We start from the raw sequence: 21,662 nt of genomic DNA, 5'->3' as shown, positions 1-21,662 counted from the left end.
TTCCATTTTATACATTTTAGTAAATCTCAATCCACAGCTCCCTTCTATGCTGTAGTGTAATGCATGTTAAAATTCTGAAAAACATTTTACTGAAGCTCCACAGCTCCCTTCTATGCTGTAGTGTAATGCATGTTAAAATTCTGAAAAACATTTTACTGAAGCTCCTAAACTCTATTAATAATGCATCAACTGAATCATTATATAAATGTGCATTCAATAAAAACTGAACAGAATCAGGATGAGAGACAAACACAATCAGCTTGCCATTAAGCATTTAATAGATATAAACAACATAATTTACCATCTGTTTATTCATGTTAAATCCACTCTATGACCTTTGCTTTGTGCATACAGGTGCATTCACAGTAAAGGGACGACAGATGCATGTGGATGCCGGAAGGCAGATGACTGCAGTGATGGTCCTGATGGGGATCAACTGTAAACTGTATGGGCCTTAAGTGGAGAGATGATGTTATGTGCATTTGGTCTGGACCAGCATTCAGCCATGCACTCTCCCGTGCTCTTTATACCACATATAATCCGTTTACACCTTAAAGCTGGAGTTAAACTACTACACACCATCCTGATGGCATGCAAACTCCCAACATTACAGCAATTTTTGCCAAATAAAAGCAGCCAAAGTGCCTAGGATAAGATGATGCACCATACATGTCACGGTGATCTTCTATATAACACACAAAACATGTTCCCTGTATCTTGTAGGCATGAGAATGAATGGAAGAGATACCAAATCTACACATTTTCAGATCAATCCCACTGTTTAAAAGAGTAGTTCCCCCTGAAATGAACATTTGCTGAAACTTTACTCATCCTCGGGCCATCCAAGTATTAGATGAGTTTGTATCTTCATAGGAAATGTAGCATTACATCACTTGGATCCTCTGCGGTGAATGGGTGCCATCATAATGAGTCCAAACATCTGTTAAATAATCCACAAGCAATCCACACCACTCCAATCCATCAGTGAACATCTTTTTGAAGTGAAAAGCTGTACATTTACGAAGAAACAAATCCATCATTAGTCAGTGTTTTAAAATTAAACCATCACTTCTGGACAAAATATGAGTCTATAATCCATAAAAAATAAAATAAAAAACACTTTCTCCAGTAAGAAAGTCCTTCTCTTGTTGTTCTCATACATCGAAATTCACCAACATATTCCTTTATAACAGTTTTTAGCAGTTTTTGCCTGTAAACAGTGCTTGATCTGTGCATATTTCTCTCCTGATTCAGACAAAATGACTTTCAGTGGATTATGGTCTCATATTTTAGTCCTTAGCAGTGGTTTGAAAGCAGCCTTTCACTTCACAAAATGTTATTTGATAGTCTGGAGCTGCGTGGGTTATTTGTGGGTTACTGTGATGTTTTTATCAGCTGTTCAGACTCTCATTCTGATGGCACCCATTCCCTGCAGAGAATCCACTGGTGACCAAGTGATGTAATGTTAAACTTCTCCAAATCTGTCCCCATGAATAAATAAATCCATCTTGATGGCCTGAGTAAATTTTCAGCCAGTGTTCATATTTGGTTGCACTATTTCTTCAGTTTTATAGCTGCTGTCAGTGTTGTGTAATGCTCCATGTGGCCTTCTCAATTCACATCACAGATGTTTCTCAGTCCACTTCACTAAGTTATAAACACATCGATATCTTTGCACCTACATGCCGAGTCTCTGACTAGTCTGATTGTCTAAGGGGAGTCTCACTATAACTCAATCAAACTCACGACGGCTGATGGAGATGATTTGATGCGCCCTTGTAAAAAAAAAAAATAAAAACACCCAAAGGGCTGAGTTCCTGAAACTTGCCATGTTTTAAATTCACTACAGCACACAACACATATTACTCTCGAAGTGATATGAAGAAGCACTGCTGCTAGAATTGAGACACTGCAAGGCAAATTATGTTTGATAGAAAATTCATTTTTATACACCGCACTTATTCCTTTTAAATCCGTTTGCTATAACCCTGCAGAATCATATTTTAAGGTGTAACTCCATTAAAATGTTGCTTGTGGACACAAAACTGGTAAGATCAAGTTGCGAAACGCAAAGAAATAAATATAGATTTTACTAAAGAAATAAAAACCAATGTCCTATGCACAACAAATATCAATTTTCCCCAGCATTCAGTTCACAAAAAAAGGTTTAGTCTTCTTTGAGTCATTAAACTAATGACAGAGGAGAAAACGAATCACATTACTCTGCTCTACACGCTTTCATTCATCAAAAAGCTTTGACACCCAGTGATGGTGTGATGTAATCAGATGTGAGTGAGGATGAGGGATTATGAATCTAGTGCCCACGCCGTCCGTTACCCTTCCTCCAAACCGACTCGCCCTTAACTGCTAGTGAGGGTTCTTTCCCCCAGAGCTAGGGGGCGCTGTGCTCCCTCCACCCTCCCTCTGTTCATGGCCTCTTCTCCCGTGTCCCAGAATGCAGTGCGCGCTTCCGCAGCCATCCTCATCATCGCCCTCGCTTTCCGAGGAAGACTCGCCGAACTGTCGAGGCTTCTCGTAAACACAGCAACCTGAACACATCAAAGCCATTGTAGAAGAAGATGAAGAACAAATAAGCGGAGGACGTTCTATTTCAAGAAACGAAGCGTTCAATAGGCAGCTCTGAGAGAATGCAGGTCATTCAAAAGCTCAGCTATTTCTAATCTGGCCCAGATCTGCCTGTCCTGAGCTATTTTCAAGTATGAGACAGATTCTCATTTTATACAAGAAACGAGTAGACATTAAAAAATTCAATTCAGAGCCAGATATGATATGAAGTCAAAACAAGACTCACACTTTGAAGACCTCCGTCCCAGATGCTCATTGTCCACCGTGTCACTGGACCACTCCACTTTCTTCTCCGTCTTCCTTTTCCTGAGCTTGATGGTCAGGCTTCTGCCCTCCTGGAAGCACACCAAGCCAATGAAGCATATTAGTGACAGTATTAAATATTTTGACAGCTACGGGTAAACATTAATAGTTATGATGATGACTACATTTATCACATCAACCATTGTTCTGGCTTTGTGTTAGTTGCCACAATCAATGAACATGAGATCTTATTAAGTACTGCAACACAATCTGCTAGAGATACACCACAGCAGTACCATGTTTTATTTATTCGTTTAATTTAAATGCCTGCGTTTTTTTTTTAAGTAAACAGGTTTTGTCATATTAATGTTTATTACATTTTAAATAGCAAAAAAAAAAAAAGTTTAAGTACTACAGTCCCATGTACTTTTCTGGCTGTAGGTGTTGTAAAAGTCCCCGTGTGGTAAAAAGCGTTCACAATTTTCAACTTTTTTTTTTTTTTTTTTGTTACGGCAGTAACAATAACAACTGTAGTAACTGACCTGAAGACTACAAATACCTCTAAGTGGAGACTTACAGGTGGATTTCTGTTGTGATGTGGGTTAACTTGTGATCATAACAGAACATGTTGTTTATTAAACAGGCCTCACGCTGGTATCTAGTCAGTCTCTTTAAACTCCTCGAAGGGCGAACCTCGAAACGATCAGTTCACCGCGAGAGCCGCTGGTCCCAGTTCTTGACTGGCAGAGGGTGTACGTGTGTCTCGTGGTGGTGTGTACCGTATCTAGGGCACAGTACCTGCTGCGGTGGAGGCGGTGTGCCCGTCTGAACGGTCTCCGTTATCGTCTCACTCGATGTCCCTGTCGCCTCCGCCATAGCGCTGATAAAACCCCGATAAACCTCCGGTGGACGACAGTCTGCTCTCGGTACAGAGGAGGTTAAATCACCACGGCTGCAGCTCGGGTGTCGTGTCAGGGTGTCGAGCTAGACGCTATATGAATCTGAGTCTGAGATGAATGCAATGCATGAGCTGAATTTGCCCCAGTATAATCACTCCTCGGAACGGACGCAATTTGCGGACGGACCGGTTATCGATGTTGACTGTGTTTCAAAAACTGAAGAGCTGGCTATCTAGACAGGATTTTGAGACAACACAGTAGTATTTGGAGTCAGCTCAGCTGAATTGTGTATCTACAAATGCCGTTGACTCGAAAAACGCCCAAAAAATAAGGATCTCGGAAAGCGCAACGCCCCCTTGATGCTCATCAATGCTGTCTAGATAGACAGCTCCCTAGCATTTGGGATGAAGACGCTGAGTGTTACTTTAAATACTTTCCGATAGGAAACAGCAGACGCTACGAGAACGTGCATAACGTGAAGGAAGTCTAATCCAGTGAAATTTATTTTGATTGTTTACAGCTTTTTGAGTTGACACTCATCTGTGTTTTTTATCACAACATTTTAAGTCGTATGGAATTTCAGACTTTAAAATATTAGTGGGAAAAGCACTGCCGTATCCGCAATATGTCTGCGCCCTGTGACCGCACTCACTGAAGGTACATTTCTCGTCTAATATGCAGCATTTTTTTTTCTGATTGAAAGATTAGATGTGTATACTGTATAAACATGTAATTAAGTTTCACAACGCATTTATTCACAATATTTAAAAAAAAAAAAAAACACGAACCTTCATTGACTGCTTTTTAACATTGCCAAACACATTTGACTTTGTATTTTCAGGATTGTTTCCTATTTTATGTTCTGTTTTGTTATACTATTGTTCTTAATGATTGCCATATTCATGTTCTGTTGCATTTACATGGCACTCCAAGCAATGTTATTTTAGTACTATTTATATGTTATAATGGTAATTAGTACTATTGTGAGTTTTAAATAATTTTTGTATTAATAGTTTAAATTACCTTTTAGTTAAAGTAAAGCTTTAGTCATTTTTATTTCTATATAACCTTTTAGGTTTTATAACTTAAACATTTCAGTTATTTGCCAGGGGAACTTTTCTTTTCTGTTTTTTTTTTATACGTTTATATCTTTCAACTGATATTTATTTGCAATGTTTAAGTATTTCTGTCTATCTTTTTTTTTTTTTTTTAAGTGTAAGTTTCACAATAGTTTTAGTTTCAGTTAACAATAACAACACTTTCCTTGGTACCATGAAAATAAATTTTTAAATGTGATGCACAAATTAAATTATATATATATACGTTTTTTTACATTTTTTTATTATTATAACAGAAAAAACAGTTGTTTGTCTTTTCAGATTAGTTTCGGTCTGAAAGGCTCCAGATCTCAGGACATGTGGATGGCTGTGCATGTGGCGTCACCCAGAATCTGGAGCAGAGATCTTCAGAAGGCCTGGAGCACGTGGGGATGCAGACTCTGCTCCCAAAGCTCATCTGGCACACAGCCTTCTCATCCTCCCAGGACACAAGCAGAGAAAGCCAAACGCAGACAAGCGCGGGAGAAGGCCATACTCACCAGTGTAGGTTATGCAGACTGTACATATCAAAATATGTACCTAATGTTTCCTTTCCTTTAAACACATACATGTCTCATCATGTCTTTAACCCTTGCAGGATGTTAATGATCCTGGACTAATCTGGTCAGATAAAGAGAAAATAACATACACTGCTGCACTCATACCTGGAGAGAAGAAAGGTGACAGAATGGTTTCCCTCTGCCTGTTTTGTCTTGTGTTGCTGTCATTTTTCTGACTAATGCAGTTAATATTGATGTCTATTGCTACCATCCCATGTCTTCCTCTCTTTTAGACACCACTCTGCCCATCCCACAATCCTACAGCCCAGAATATGTGGAGTTTGGCTGGTATCAGTGGTGGGAGAAACAGGGATTCTTCAGTCCTGAGCAACATGTGAGAGAGCAGCTACAGCTTGATATAAATTGTCTCTACCTTATTTTTATCCTCCTCAATAATGTGTCAATCCAAAAAAGATGCTGATTCCATTTCAACTTGACTGAACTAAAAGAAAGAAAGAAAGAAAGAAATTGATATATAAATACACCATTGTTCAAAAGTTTGGGTTCGGTATAATTTTTTTAAAAAGAAATTAAAAGTTATTAATTTATATTATTTTTTTAAACTTAAATACTTTAATACTTAATGATTCATTAAATTAAGACTTTTGTTAAGTAAGAATTAGATTTGGTACCAACAAGTAGAACTTCTGTTTTGTTTATATTCAGCTTGAGAAAGTTATGCCAAAACCAGGATTTAATCTCTTCTAAGCAGCCCAAAAGAGAGGAAGAAAGAAGGGTGGAATTCTTAGAAGACAAATAAAGCTGGCTGTCGTCAGCATAGCAATGAAAACTGATGCCATATTTCCTAAAAATTTTACCGTAAATGTTAAATAAATAATAAATAAAAGAGGGCCCAAAACTGAGCCTTGAGGAACACCAGCTGTAACAGGTGAAACATATGATCAAAATTTTTTAAGTTGAACAAATTGAGTGCACCCAGAGAGATAAGATCTGAACCAACTAAGAGGGACACCGGTACTTCCTATAGAGAGTAGTCTATCTAAGAGAACTTGATGAGAAATTGTATCAAAAGCAGCAGTTAAATCAAGTAGAATAAGTTTAGTTAAAAGTCCAGAATCAGCTGGCATCGGCAGAGCAGTCTCTGTACTATGCAAAGGGCGGAAACCAGATTGGAATTTTTCAAACAGGCTATTTTTAAAAGATGGGAATGAACCTGACATACAACAACTTTTTCCAAAATCTTTGGGATAAAGGGCAAATTTGAAATTGGGCGAAAATTAGCAAAATGATTAGTGTCAGCTCCTGGTTTCTTAAGTCTTGGAGTGATTTCAGCAACCTTAAAAGATGAAGGAACCACACCAGAGGTGAGAGACGAGTATATAATATCAGTTACTATACCAGGTAGAGAAAACAAACAAGCTTTGACCAGTTGAATGGGGAACTGATAAGTGGAAGACTTAGATTGTTTGATAAAACCTGATGTTTCATCAGTAGTTGGAAGTTCATACTGTAAAATGATACACATGTATATAAATATTTATTTAATAATTTATTTATATATTATATATATTTTTATTTGAAACCCTGTTTTTTACCTTCTTCCTCAGAGTAAACAGCCCCATACAGTTGATAAATATTTCTCCTTCTGTATTCCTCCGCCGAATGTGACCGGCACATTACATCTCGGGCATGCGCTGACGGTGGCTATAGAGGATGCTCTGGCTCGCTGGTACCATCTTAATAAACTCTTTTATTATGACACTGTAACACTACATGCCTCAGCAATACATGTATAACATTTCTCTATAAATGGACTCTCAGTCCAAGATGAAATGACCATTTCATCAAATAATGTTTTCAGGCGACGGATGCAGGGCTACAAGGTGCTGTGGGTTCCCGGCTGTGACCATGCTGGGATTGCGACACAGGTATCCCAGCTCTTTATCTCTGTTTTAAAGGGATAAATAGGATGCCTAGGTGTGAGTTTCTGTTGGGAATGATCTGTGTTGTGTCTCTGTGTGATAGTCGGTGGTTGAGAGGATGCTGATGAGAGAGCATGGGAAGTGCAGACGAGACTACAGCAGAGAGGAGTTCCTCAAACAGGTCTGGAGATGGAAAAATGAGTAAGTCTCTGTCTGTCTTTGCTGTCCTTGTTTTCAGAACCTTGCAGTTGTTTAGGAGCTATACTGTATGCTACTATATGCTACTAGTGCATCTGTTATGTCATTATATGTCCATATGGTAACTGTAATGACTGCTTTCTTTTGTGTTTGCCTTTCTGCTGTTTTAATGATTTATTAATTTTATTAAATTTTTTTCAGAAAGGGGGATGAGATTTATCATCAGCTGAGAAAACTTGGTGCGTCTCTTGACTGGAACCGAGCCTGTTTTACAATGGATCCGGTAATAAAAAAGAAGAAGTGGTTTCTCTCAGTTTTCTCATGGGCTGTTTGTAATAGCATTCTTCTGTGATATTCATTCAGTTCCTGGAGTATGCAGAGTGTATAATATGCACATTATGCATATTCTCTGTATGAATAGGATATCTAATTAATGCATCCCACAGTGCAATTCACTTCAACCTGATCATCTCTTCGGAAAAAAGGGTTAATTTTTACTATGTAAATAACACACTTTACATTCAGTTCATACTGAAGTCTATTTTTTAATAAACCTTTTTTGGACACATACTTATATGTTAATTACATTAAACTTTATTCAAAATGAATATAAAATCCAGTTAGCTGAAATGTAGAGAGTTTTTTTATCTGTTTAATAATATGTCATTTTATAATTACGTCTTTTGTACTTGAAATATGATTAAATGTATGATTATGATATGATTATAAAATGTATTATTGAATAACACCCTACAATTAATGCTTTATATGTACTTTAGTATGTTAGTCAAAAACAATACTTCTTAAAGCATAACAATTTGTTAAAATTTAAAATGTACTTCAAAGTAAAACATTTAATTTGACTTTATAAAAGTGCACTTTAAGAAACCTAGTCATGGAAGTATGCTCTCTTTAATTCCACTCAAATGTGCTTTTATTTAAGGAATATTATAATATCTGCATTTAAAGTTTTTTTTTTTATAACCTACTTTTAGGATTTGAAGTACACATCAAGTGCAACAATCAAAAAAACAATATATAAAACTTTTTTCATAAGGGTTTCCATTTAACAAGCATGTACAATAATTGTCTATAATGTTCTTCATTCTCTGTAGGGTTTCAGCAGTGCTGTGACAGAGGCCTTTGTCAGGCTGTGTGACTCTGGGCTCATCTATCGCTCTGAAGGTCTGGTCAACTGGAGCTGTGCATTAGAGTCGGCCATCTCAGACATAGAGGTACATCACTTTGCCGGCCGCTCCATGTGGAACCACCGGGCCGCGGACTAACTCATGATTTGATGTGTTCAGGTGGACTCAAAGGAGCTGTCTGGCAGGACTCTTCTGTCTGTTCCTGGTTATCAGCAGAAAGTGGAGTTCGGGTTCATGCTTACGTTTGCTTATCCACTGGAAGGACAGCGTGAGTGAACTTTTCAGTGTGCTCTGTTTCTCAAGATGTTGCTTTTCCTTTATTCTTATTTGTTTTTTAGAAGGAGAGGTTGCCGTTTCAACCACGCGTCCAGAGACGATGCTGGGAGACGTGGCCATTGCTGTTCATCCCGATGACCCTCGATATAAAGTAACACTACACTGGTTTTATTAGATGAATTGTTTGTAGTCTGCTCTGTGCTTACAATATGTACTACTTATCTACATTTGATAAGTCTAGTATGCAGTAGGCAGTATGTCTTGTCTACTGTGCTAAAGTGACTTAGAAGACTGAATATATTGATGCAGTTTTAGCCCTTTTCTCCAAAATGTTCATCTTAGGACCTTCATGGGAAACACTGCAGGCATCCATTCACTGAGCGTTTATTGCCCATCGTCACTGACCCGATGGTGGATGTGACATTTGGCACAGGTATGTCATTTTTTTGTGCATATCTTTTGGAAAGAACTGTGTGTTTTATTGTAAAAATGTTCAATTACAATTAGTGTACTTTTACACTGCAAGCCAGCGAAATTGTGACCCTGGTCTACATTTGCGATCCTATATTTGTATTTTATTAATAAATAAAAGAACATGTATATTTAAATAAAAATATGTATTAAAAATAAATTTTCTATAAGTTTCATGAACATTGAGTTAAAGGTGCTGTGTGTAAGTTTTTGACTCTACTAAAGCATAAAAGTACCATAATAGTTTTGCAGATATTTAAGAAACATGATATTTGTTTATCTGAAAAACAATGCTAGAGTCAGTTATTCTCATTCTGGAAATGTTCGTTCCGGGCCGGAATGTCTGTCTTTGTTTTAGTCTGTGAAACCCTGCCCACTGCCAATTTAACCACTTGTCGGAAAACACAGCGTATTTCATTTCATTCACCGTTAAGTGCGCTCGTTCCTGTTGGTGTCGACAATCTGGCAACCTGTGTGTGATCTGAGTAGTGGCCGGGTGATAAAACCCTCTCCAATATTTTGAATTTGGACTGCAATACCTAGTTCAACCACTCGCTGTCAATCCTACATACAGCACCTTTAATATACTATTAAAGTACAAATTTGACAAAGTTTGACCTGACTGTTTAAAAATCAGTTAAGAATGCAGCCTTATCTTGCATCACATTTATTATGTCACACATTTATTTATCATGTTCAGCGGTGAAATCCAGTCATTGCAATTGGAATTCATGATCAGGAATTTTGTGTGAAGACAAAATAGATTTCAAGAGATTTGGCACTGAAGTTGGTCAGAAATTTTAAGTTTAAAGTGACTTCTGTGTGAGTTGTGATTCGTACATCACTGCACTATTGGGAGTATTAGTTTGCTTGTGAAATTTGTGACTGCACCTTTAGTCTCAGCTCCTGACTTTAAACTGTGCCTTCATAGGTGCTGTGAAAGTGACCCCAGCTCATGACCACACTGACTTCCTGCTCTCTCAGAGACATTCACTCCCTCGCCTGACTGTGATTGGAGGAGATGGGACTATGACCTCAGACTGCGGCCAATGGCTAGAGGTACAGAGATTCTTTATAACTGACCTTTTTAAAGGTTTGACCTCAGTGGGATTATTACAATTATTACATCTCTGATCATGTGATAATTTGGGATAGCAGCAATTATTGGGCATTAATAACTATATTAGCATTTACACCAGTGAACAATGATGTTTTGTTTATTATAAGCGCACGCTGCAGTTTTATCGTCTGTCCCTTTAAATGCTCAAGCTCTTTAAAGTTGCGTGGATTCTGATTGGCTGTCATTGTTCATCATCTGCTGGAAATGTAATGTTTTGTAATGTTTTTGTTTCTCAGGGTGTTAAGCGATTTGATGCCAGGGAGCGTGTGATTACTGCGCTGATGGAGAGGAAGCTGTTCAGAGGAAAGAAGGATCATCCCATGTCATTACCAATCTGCAGGTAAAGCTATGGATATCAGACCACCAGCAGTAAACCTTTCCTCATCCTCCTGAGTTTTGAGTACTCCGGCAACATTTCTGTCAAACATTTCTGTCATGTTCTTTCAACTAAAAAATACCAGTAGTGTCTGACCTTTTGTCCTCTCTTGATTTTATTCCTCCCACATAGTCGTTCTGGAGATGTGATTGAACCGTTGCTGAAGAAACAGTGGTTCGTGCGCTGTCAGGAAATGGGCAGAAAAGCAGTTCAAGTGAGTGAGCGTGTTTTAAATGTGTGCTTGCATCAGACAGAAATAATGCTCATGTGCTGAACCACACAGTATGTGGGACAGATGCAACTTTTAAACTCTGTCTTTCTTACAATGCTAGTTAGGCTTAGAAATAAACCTTATTCATATACTATGATTTATATCTCTCAAAATGATTTCAGCATTGATAATACCACACAGTGTGTGGATAATACAATGTTTCTTGAGCAGTAGATCAGCATATTAAAATTACTTCTGAAAGACCATGTGACACTGAAGACTGGAGTAATGATGCTGAAAATACAGCTTTGATCACAGAAATAAATTACATTTAAATGTTATTGCAATGATACACTTGTTTTATATTTAAAAAAAAGTAAATAAAATTCCACTATTACTTTTTTACTGTATGTTTGAGCCTTGGTGAGCTTAAGAGACCTCCTTTAAAAACATTTGAATGGTATGGCATATCAAGCATGAATGCAAGTTTACAGTAAATGGTTAATGTCAGTTCGTCGACATGCATGTGTGTTATTAACTGTATCTGTCAATACTGCCTCCAGCAACAGCAAATGTATGGCTCATTAAGCTCTTTACTGGAAAACACATTCCTGTTACTCGTCGATGATAGTGGACAAATGTTAATTAACTCTTGAAATTTCATCGTTCTGTTTAATAATTCCAACATTTAAAAAAAAAAATCATATTATACTACAATACACTACAGTTTACTGTAGGAAAAACTAAAGTATACTACCATATTTATTACAGATTATCAATTCATTATAGCTAATACTCCAGTATGCTGTAGCGTTCATTAACAAAGAGTTGCAAATACTGTAATATATACAGTATAATTTACTATAGTGTGGTTCAAAAACACTATAGTATTTTTGTATGTGGGTTTTGTTATTGATATGGATGTAAATGCTCTCTTTAGGCGGTGGAAGAAGGAGATCTACAGATAATTCCTCACTTTTACACAAAAATGTGGAAGAGCTGGCTGTCCAATATCAGGTTAGTCTTATTATTTATTATTATTGATGCAAGGCTGTATTCTTCGTGATTTACGATTATGTGCATGTCTTTCTGTTTTTTGACCAGTTCCACACTTTTGTTAATGTTCTTTCCGTTACATGTTTGAATAAGATTTTATGGCATATGTGTATCTCCACCTTGCAGCGATTGGTGTATTTCCAGACAGCTTTGGTGGGGTCATCAGATACCAGCCTATCGAGTGACAGTGGAGAACTCAAAGGACACAGATGAGGTGTGGCACTATCATGAAATCTATATTTGTGGCCTTAAAGTACCTGCTGTAGCATAATGTGTTTATGAATTGAGCCTGATCACACTGGGTGAGGCTTTGACTGAAGCGTTGACGGTTGTTGGCTGTGTCTGGAGCAGGAGCAGTGGGTTTGGGGCAGAAGTGCTGCAGAGGCGCGACAACGTGCCGCTGTGAAGTTTGGAGTGAATCCTGATGCCATCACACTCACACAGGGTGAGAGTTCACATCAGTCACACTCCCAATCTACACTACTGTTCAAACGTTTAGGGTTGGTAAGATTTTGTAATGCTTTTGAAAACAAAAACCCTTTTATGTTCACCAAATCTGCATTGATTTTAAATATAAAACTGTAATACTGTGAAATATTTTAGTTTGAATGCGTTTTAAAATATAATTAAAGGATAGTACACACTTAAAAATGAAAATTACCTTTTTTACTCACCATCAAGCCATCCTAGTTATATAAAACATTTCTCCGTTCATTACTTCTCACTGAAGCTTACCATACACCTGTGTCATCCGCTGGAAACATGCGTCTCGTGAACATGCGTATGAAAGTCAGCAGAAGCTAGAGATTATGGTTGATGACGTTTTAAATCTGTATATTTTTCAAAAACATCGATTCACTTCAGAAAGTCTTTATTAAACTCCCGGAGTCATGTGGAGCACATTTTATGATGGATGGGTGTTCTTTTTTTTGTTTTTCAAAATCTTGATCACCATTCTCTGCCTTTATAAAGCTTAGAAGAGCCAGGGCATTTTTAAATATAACTCCGATTGAATTAGTCTGAAAGAACAATCTTCCTTAATGCAGACTTTTACTGTAGCATTGAATTCTGACTTTTTGAAATGTTTGTTTCAGACCCAGATGTGCTTGATACTTGGTTCTCCTCTGGTCTCTTCCCGTTCGCAATGCTCGGCTGGCCTCAGCAGGTTCATCATTTTTAAAGTCCATTTGTCTTTCAACATCACGAACTCATGAAAGAAACCAGACTGAACCAGACACCAGACAAAACGAAAACAATAAAGAAAGTCTAGTGTATTGACACATTGAATGAACCTGCTTTGATCTCACTCTCTATCCTCAGACAGAAGACTTGAAACAGTTCTACCCCAATTCCATTCTGGAAACAGGAAGTGACCTCATCTTCTTCTGGGTGGCCAGGATGGTGATGCTGGGCAGAGAGTTGACCGGCCAGCTGCCCTTTAAACAGGTTGGGACGATGGCTTATTGCCGAGCTCATACCTCTAAGTGCAATATCGTAAGGTTGGCAGGAACTGAATATTTATATTGCAGTGTGCGTCATATACCAAAAGTATCCAAAATGTCACAGAGAAATGTTACTGTTTGTATTATTTTGTGCTGCTCTGACTCTTTTATTGCTCTTTCCCTCTCTGCTCCATCAAACAGGTGCTCTTTCACTCTCTGGTGAGAGATAAATATGGGCGGAAGATGAGTAAATCTTTAGGAAACGTCATTGACCCTCTTGATGTCATCTCAGGGGTTTCTTTGGAGGTACAGACACATACATACTCTCAGATTAAGACCTTTTCCAACCAAGTACAAAACATGAAGATACCATGAACTTGATGTGGTTTTGACATATTTAGGGCCTGAGGACCTTCTTATAATTTTATCTGTTTATTTTATAGCTTTGGGTTTGCCACAGCAGTGACCATTACTTGCTACTCGATACTGCTAGTCAATTGCAGCATTCTCATTCTCACATTTGATTGGACCAAAATCGAAGCTATGAGTCATCAGTATATTTGGTCCATGTTTTAAAGCTAATAGCGGTAAAGCCCAATAAATATGGACCATTATTAGGCAAGGCAAGTTTATTTATATAGGACATTTCGTACACAATGGTAATTCAAAGTGCTTTACATAAAAGAAAGTAAAATAATCATGAAGAAAAATAATAACAAAAATAAAACAAGCAATTTTAAAACTTTTAAAATTATTAAAACATTTAAAACAGTTAGAAAATGATTTTACATAAAAAATAAATAAATAAAATAAAATAAAACAGTGAAAATACAGTGCAATCAGTTCGGACATTGCACAGTGCTCATTCAATAAATGCACAGCTAAAAAGATGCGTTTTGAGTCTAGATTTAAATGTGACTAGTGTTTTAGCACATCTGATCTCTGGAAGCTGATTCCAACTGCGGGTGGCATAGTAACTAAAGGCAGACTCCCCTTGTTTTGTGTGAACCCTTGGTATTTCTAACTGACTTGATCCTAGTGACCTGAGAGCTCTGTTAGGTTTATATTCAGTGAACATATCTGCAATATATTTCGGTCCTAGGTCATTTAGTGACTTATATACGAGTAAAAGTACTTTAAAATCAATCCTAAATGTAACTGGAAGCCAGTGTAAGGACCTGAGGACTGGTGTGATATGCTCAGATTTTCTGGTTCTAGTCAGAATCCTGGCAGCAGCGTTCTGGATGAGCTGCAGCTGTCTAATGGTCTTTTTGGGAAGGCCAGTGAGGAGCCCATTACAATAGTCCACCCTGCTGGTGATAAAGGCATGAACAAGTTTCTCCAAGTCTTGACTGGAAACAAAACATCTAATTCTTGCAATGTTTTTTAAATGATAGTATGCTGATTTAGTTACTGCTTTGACATGACTACTGAAACTAAGGTCTGTCTCCAGAATCACACCAAGATTCCTGACTTTATTTTTAGTTGTTTGACCCCTAGAGTCAAGAGATAGATTAGAGATTAGAGATAATTTTAATTGATCAGGAATTGTTGATATTGAATATTTAATTGTGCACACTCTATACTTTTACATTTATCTTACATTTGCCATCATCTAACACTCACTTAAAGTTAATCTACTTGACTCAAAACTTAAATACTTTAAAGGGGGGGGGGGGGGGGTGAAATGCTCGTTTTCACTTAATATCCTGTTAATCTTGAGTACCTATAGAGTAGTACTGCATCCTTCATAACTCCAAAAAGTTTTTAGTTTTATCATATTTATAAGAGAAAGATAGTCTGTACCGATTTTTCCCGGAAAAACACGACCGGCTGGAGGCGTGACGTGTGGGCGGAGCTAAAGAATCACGAGCGTGAGTAAGCTTTTGCGACGCAGCGCTTGTGTCTCCTTCCGCTTTGTGGGTGACGTAAACACGTTGTGTCACATTAAAAAAATAATTGCGAAAGAACCTGATGTGAGATTTAAAATAAATTAAAAGAGGCTTCCTCTGCCTCGATCATTTTTTGTAATCGAGTTACTCAAGGAATCGTTTCAGCCCTAAGTTTCAGCACTTACAACCTCTCAAATCTGGCAGTGCAAGTTCAAATCCTAGCGCTTTGACTTTTGCTACTCTTTTTGCGGTATTCCTGTTGCAAAACTCACTTGTGCACAAATTGAAAGATTCAGCTTTTCACATCAGAGCTGTGAGAGTACATTTCAACTTACAAATACAAATGTTAATATGACAAGTTCTCACATTCAGATTTTCAACCTCTCGAGTTTAGCTACTGATATACCTCCATAGTTTTTTTATATACTTCTTTAGTTTGACATCATTAGACTCACATTAGACTTGGCATTAGAGGTTTGAAACCTTTGTCCTTTCTATGCCTGTACATTTTTTTTTTTTTTTACTTCATTCCCTTTTTAGTTCCTACGAATATTAGATCCTCAAGTACATTAATAAAAGAAATAATTCAGACATATTAATGAATATAACAAGACTTTGTACAGCTGGCGATGAACATCTATCAGTCAGACGTCTTTATCCAGGCCTCAGGGCAGAACTGACTTCACTCGCTCTGAACGCACCGTGATCCGTGGTGAAATCTTAATATATGAAATGGCTAATCTTCTCATCAGCACTCTGTCATGAGGACTTCATCTTCTTCATCTGGTTTAATCTCTGTAGAGACTTCAAGAGAAAGTCAAAGAAGGAAACTTGGATCCGAGGGAAAGCGTTGTTGCCATTGAAGCACAGGTCAGCACCAGGTTCGCTTCATTCCAGTGTTCAGTCGTTTCCAAATAAACAAGTTCACTTCATTTCCTGTGTCCTTCCTGCAGAAGAAAGATTTCCCCAAAGGGATTCCTGAGTGCGGGACAGATGCTTTGAGGTTCGCGCTCTGCTCTTATAAAGCCCAGGGTAAGTCACCCTCATTAGAGAGTGCTGTAATCAAACCTTACCATCAGCTTTACCCAGAGTTATTCACCCAGTTTTCCTCGAACCCTGTCTCAGGAGAGGACATCAGCCTGTCTGTGTCCCATGTGCTGAGCTGTAGACATTTCTGTAATAAGATGTGGCAGACCGTGCGCTTCACCCTCGCCACGCTGCATGATGCAAGTTTACCGACATCATTAGCAGAGGTAGGGCAGCCAATATATCTTCATTAAATCAATAAAGCAACCCAGACGAATGCTGCTCGCTGGGTGAGACGGTGTGAGAGCTGATCAGCATGAACCAGACATGATTTAATGATCTTAGTTCTGCATCTAGGTTTAAATGAAGTACACACTTTATCTTGTGCTGTATTTTGTCTTGCACTATGCTCTTTCATATTCGCTTTTGTTTGGTGTACTGAGACTAAATCATAAAAGAAGAGGAAGAGTGCCAGTGCAAATGGAAATCAGTTTGAAGGGTGAAGTCTCAGTTCTTCACTGAGATTATTCCCATTTGTTGATAACTGTTTTTGTTCCCTTAGTTTCACAGTGTGCTTGTGTCAGATATACTGGCAGCCTGCTTCAAATGTTTCGAACGGAATTTTGAGAAAGGAAAGGAAAAGTAATTTTTTTTTAAATTAGAAATAATTATGTATTTAAATGTAAAATGTTTCATGAAATAATTCTTTAATTTCAGCAGTTTGCTCTATGCCTATGTCATTCAAAGATTTGGCGTTTAAAGAAATTAATATTCAGCACAGACACATTAAATGGATCAAAAGTGACAGCAAATACATTTATGATGTTACAAAGTATTTAGTTTTCAAATAAATGAAAAAAAATTTTCTATTAATCAAAGAATCCAATGTTTTAGTTTTTTTTAAAGATTAGAGTGATTTCCCGAAGGATCATGTGACACTGAAGACTGGAGCAATAGTGCTGAAAATTCAGCTTTGCATCACAGAAATAAATTATATTTTAAAGTATATTCAAATGGAAAATCATTATTTTAAATTGTAATATTTTATCACAATATTAGTGTTTTAACTGTATTTTTACTGTGATCAAATGTTTAGACAAACTATTAGTCACATTGCTCTCTAAACAGAAGCATTTAAAACATAACAAACTCATAAAACATATCTGTAAAAATAGGGCACAATATATAATTATAAGGGTATAATTTGAAGGAAGTTTTCCATATTTCTTTTTTACAGGTGTTTTACCGGTACTTTGAATTTTACGCTTCATTGCATTGTGCTTTAGAGTTAACAGAAATGTCAGTAAAATTAATGGACATGTCATGTGTTATGAGCTCCCAGTACTTTTCCTGTTATTTTACACATTTATTTTTTACAGTGTATAGCCCAAATATCAAAACATGCCTCTCGCTCATACCTAAAATGCATAGTTTACAGTCTTTGTTATTATACACACCGAACAGTTTAAAATAGCCCAGCTCAGTGGTTAAAACTGTGGACTTGGCAACCCTGCTCAAAAACAGATGTTTGAGGGGAGCCATTTGCGTTATTATAAGTCTGTGTACCATATGATATTTAAACTTGCATACAGTTGCTTTAATGTATCTCTGACTTTGTCTCTCAGACCTATCCTCTGTCCAGCATGGACCGGTGGATCTGTAATCGTCTGTACAGCACGGTTCAGCAGTGTGAGAGGGGTTTCCAGAGCTACGAGCTCCACACGGTCACGTCTGCACTGCACTCTTTCTGGCTCCACAGTCTGTGTGACGTCTATCTGGTGAGTATGATCTGTCATGATCCTGGTGCATCTCCCGGTCACTGACTGATGAACTGTCATCTTCAGGAAAGCATCAAGCCGGTGTTGAAAGGTGAAGGCTCTGGTAGTGAGGAACAGAGAGATCGAGAAAGGCAGGTGGCCGCAGCTGTGTTGTATCACTGCGTGTCCATCTCTCTCACGCTCCTCTCGCCCTTTATGCCTTTCCTCACGGAGGAGCTGTGGCAGAGACTCCTGCCTTACGCTGACTCTGACGGGACGTCCCGCAGCCTGTGTGTGCAGCCCTACCCAAAGACCTCACAGCTGGTCAGAAACAAAACTAGACACTACCAGATAACACGCAGCTCTATTTTCCTCACAAAACAACTCTTTTGCATCTCCTCGTTCTCCTCAGGAGCACTGGTGTTTTCCTAAGGAGGAGGCCGACTTCTCTGTGGTACAGGAAGTGGTCAGAGTGGCGAGGTTACTGAGGGCCCAGTGCCAGCTGACCAAGGAAAGACCTGACTGTGAGAGAACCTCAAGTTTTTGTTGACTAAAAGCTGATGTTTTGGACATTAGTTGTGTTTGCTACGGCATATTATCACTACTACAATAGCTCATACTTGCAGTGTTTAGTGTTGCAGTGTTTAAAAAGATTATTTATATACAGTGCTATTATAGTAATACTTTGAATCGACTTTTTATATTTATATATTTTCAGTAAGGAATGTTAAAAAAACATAAAAAAATTTGTTACTTCAAATAAATGTAAAAAAAAACAAAACATGGAAAATTACTTGTTTTCATTAAGTTTAGTCATTTTAAATTGAATTACTAAATTCTATCATTATCATTAATAAAATTAAATAATTAAACTAACAAACTAGCTTATACTTTAATAAAACATTTAAATATACATTAAAAATTCTATATAGATATATTGAAAAAAGCTAACAGAAATGGAAACATACAACAAAAGTATATAAATGTAAAAAAAAATTAAATATTTAAACAAATTTATTGTGCTCTTGTCATTTTTATTAGTTTTAATATATCATTTTAATTATTATTTTTAGTATAGGGTCCAATTCACACTAATAACTAGTTGCTTATTAACATGTCTATTATTAACATATTGGCTGTTTATTAGTGCTTATAAAGTACATATAATGCATGACATCCATAATCCTACCCAATACCCTAAACTTAACAACTACCTTATAAACTATTAATTTCTGTTTGGCTGATTTATTTTTATTTCCGTGTTTGTGTTAACCGTTTTATCACTTAAACTTATAATGTTATTTTCTAACTTTATGCTGGATTTTGCCTACCACTCAATAAAATGTGAAAAAAGTCTATAGACATAACCGTCTCGGGTCATAACTTCACTGTAAAAACAGATTAGTCAAAGTTGTTAACAAAACCAACAAAAAAAAACATTGCCATTTCCTTGGTAATAACATGTGAAATTCACTAACAATTTCTGAGTAAAAATTCAATACAAAAAATGTTTATCGACTTTCGACTTGGGCATGTAAGAAACCACCTAGCCCTAACAACCACCCAGAACACCTTAGCAACCACACAGAAGACCCTGGAAAGCAATATTTCCTCTTGTTGCAGTTCTTATAGTAGCACATGTAATGTATATAGTAGTTGAAATCTTTCATCGTGTGACGTTGTGCTGTTGTAGTGTGGGCGGTGTGTGCACAGGATCAGGCTGAGACTCTTGTGCGCTTCAGATCGGCCGTCTGCACGCTGGGCCGGATCTCAGCGCTTCATCTACACTGTCCAGAGGCAGGCTTCTCCAACTCTCCTCCTCCACCCAAGGCCAGTGCTGTAGGGGTGGTGGATCACTCCATCTGCTTACATCTCAGCGTTCAGGTAATGCAGAGTACTACAGTAACCACGTGTCTATATATAGACTGCTGATGACTCTTTCTCTCTCTCCATCAACCTACAGAATGGTATTAATGTTGACAAACAGAGAGCTCTCCTCTCTCAGCGCAGAGAAAAGCTGGCCTCCAAACTCACACAAGCCCTCGCTCGCACCCAGATGCCCAACTATGCAGAAAAAGTACCCAACAGAGTCAGACAAGAGACCGAGAATAAGGTGAGTACAGAGAATGGGCAGCTGTACTTCAGTAAAACTGTACATTTTATATTTCATCCAAAATTAAATCATATTCGATTGGAAAATATATTTTGAGTTTAGAAAATAAAGCCTATTTTAGGACCTATAAGTGGTTGTTTTTTTGCATTGCTATTCTATTTCCTCCCCCAAATTGTGATGCCAAAAAAAATATATATATATATGATGATGAATTCCCCCACTAATGAGAATAAATGTTGCATTGCACTAAACACAGTTTTGAAGAAATTAGTGTTTAATGATGACGATGATGCAGTATAACCGAGATAACAATGCATTGCGCCCGAAAATAGGCTTCTTTTGTTTTTTGATTGTATGTGAAATATAAACTGGACATTTCTTTGTGCGATTCACCCTCCTATCTATGGGAAAGAAATCTGAAAACCAGATTTACATACTAGCGAGTCTCCCATATGTCCATGTTACTCAAAATGCATTATTCATGCTTGCATGCCTCATTGCACGATGTTTTCATACGCTCTTGTAATTCCATTTTCAATAGAAAACCTCATCATTTATTTTGTGCTATTAAAGTTCCACTGCAGAGTATCCACATGTACCTTCGTGGATTGAGATGTTTATGAATGCACTTTTATTCTCCTTCTGTATATCCCATCAGAAAGCTTTGTTCTTTCAGCTGAATGAGCTTGAGTACACTTATTGTCTTCTGAAATAACAGATTGCAGCTTTGGAGCAGGAGCTGAAGAACATCGAGGACCAACTTTTGGCTTTGGAAGAGACGCAAGGAAAGAAGTCTAATGGACACCAATTCAACCAATAACCAGACGACACTTTTTGAGAGGAGTGAGAAGCAGATTCCCTACTTTAACATCTCAGAAGCAGCTGGCAGATGTTCTGACACATGACATTTAACTGGGAACCATTAAAGGAAAATGGTGGAAAAACACCTTAATAAAGAAATACTGCCTTTCCCAGGTGTTCACAGTACTTTGAGACTGATTTGTGCAGTTTGGGTACATAATTGTTTATTGCAGTCCTAATGTCTTTATCAAAGACAAGCATGTGCCAAAACGGCACACTTCCATGTGTACAGTGTAGATGTCCTCTTTGTTGGTTGTGTCATGTTTAGTCTCAGCAGGGAGCTCTTCTTCTCCTTCCTTCATATCTAATCCCATCAGCTGCATTCTCATGTAGGTCATACTCTGTGTTGTCCTCAATTACATAATCTCCTTTAATCTGCCATGTTTGTTTCTTTGTCACTGGAGTAATGATAATACTAATGATAAAGAGTTTTCTGAACAGTAAACC

General features: G+C 37.6%; 2 protein-coding genes across 4 annotated transcripts; one reads left to right on the top strand and one right to left on the bottom strand.

The window, feature by feature from the left end:
- Positions 1 to 255: 255 nt before the first annotated feature.
- ppp1r11 (protein phosphatase 1, regulatory (inhibitor) subunit 11) lies at positions 256 to 4,030 on the bottom strand. The gene is made up of 3 exons (XM_052584106.1): positions 3,628 to 4,030; positions 2,813 to 2,921; positions 256 to 2,549 (listed from the first exon to the last, which is right to left on the bottom strand). The coding sequence occupies exons 1-3, from the start codon at positions 3,703 to 3,705 to the stop codon at positions 2,368 to 2,370; spliced, it is 369 nt and encodes a 122-aa protein (XP_052440066.1). The 5' UTR covers positions 3,706 to 4,030; the 3' UTR covers positions 256 to 2,367.
- Positions 4,031 to 4,153: 123 nt separating this feature from the next.
- On the top strand, positions 4,154 to 21,660 carry vars2 (valyl-tRNA synthetase 2, mitochondrial). 3 transcript variants are annotated; one of them, XM_052584075.1, is made up of 30 exons: positions 4,154 to 4,385; positions 5,108 to 5,329; positions 5,424 to 5,505; positions 5,619 to 5,719; positions 6,954 to 7,075; positions 7,208 to 7,274; positions 7,372 to 7,469; positions 7,668 to 7,749; positions 8,582 to 8,701; positions 8,774 to 8,882; positions 8,953 to 9,041; positions 9,233 to 9,323; positions 10,293 to 10,420; positions 10,718 to 10,821; positions 10,990 to 11,071; positions 12,009 to 12,085; positions 12,251 to 12,338; positions 12,476 to 12,569; positions 13,219 to 13,289; positions 13,445 to 13,570; positions 13,768 to 13,872; positions 16,260 to 16,328; positions 16,412 to 16,490; positions 16,584 to 16,711; positions 18,110 to 18,262; positions 18,329 to 18,565; positions 18,654 to 18,765; positions 19,935 to 20,125; positions 20,205 to 20,354; positions 21,073 to 21,660. In XM_052584075.1, the coding sequence occupies exons 2-30, from the start codon at positions 5,144 to 5,146 to the stop codon at positions 21,172 to 21,174; spliced, it is 3,243 nt and encodes a 1,080-aa protein (XP_052440035.1). In that variant the 5' UTR covers positions 4,154 to 4,385; positions 5,108 to 5,143; the 3' UTR covers positions 21,175 to 21,660. The 3 variants fall into 3 exon arrangements, with proteins under 3 accessions (XP_052440035.1, XP_052440032.1, XP_052440034.1); XM_052584072.1 differs by having other exon boundaries at positions 12,473 to 12,569; XM_052584074.1 differs by having other exon boundaries at positions 5,092 to 5,329; positions 12,473 to 12,569.
- The last annotated feature ends 2 nt before the right edge of the window (positions 21,661 to 21,662 follow it).

Source organism: Carassius gibelio, chromosome B19, assembly GCF_023724105.1.
Source record: "Carassius gibelio isolate Cgi1373 ecotype wild population from Czech Republic chromosome B19, carGib1.2-hapl.c, whole genome shotgun sequence".
Classification (NCBI taxonomy): domain Eukaryota; kingdom Metazoa; phylum Chordata; class Actinopteri; order Cypriniformes; family Cyprinidae; genus Carassius; species Carassius gibelio.
This window is presented reverse-complemented; position numbering and strand designations above follow the sequence as displayed.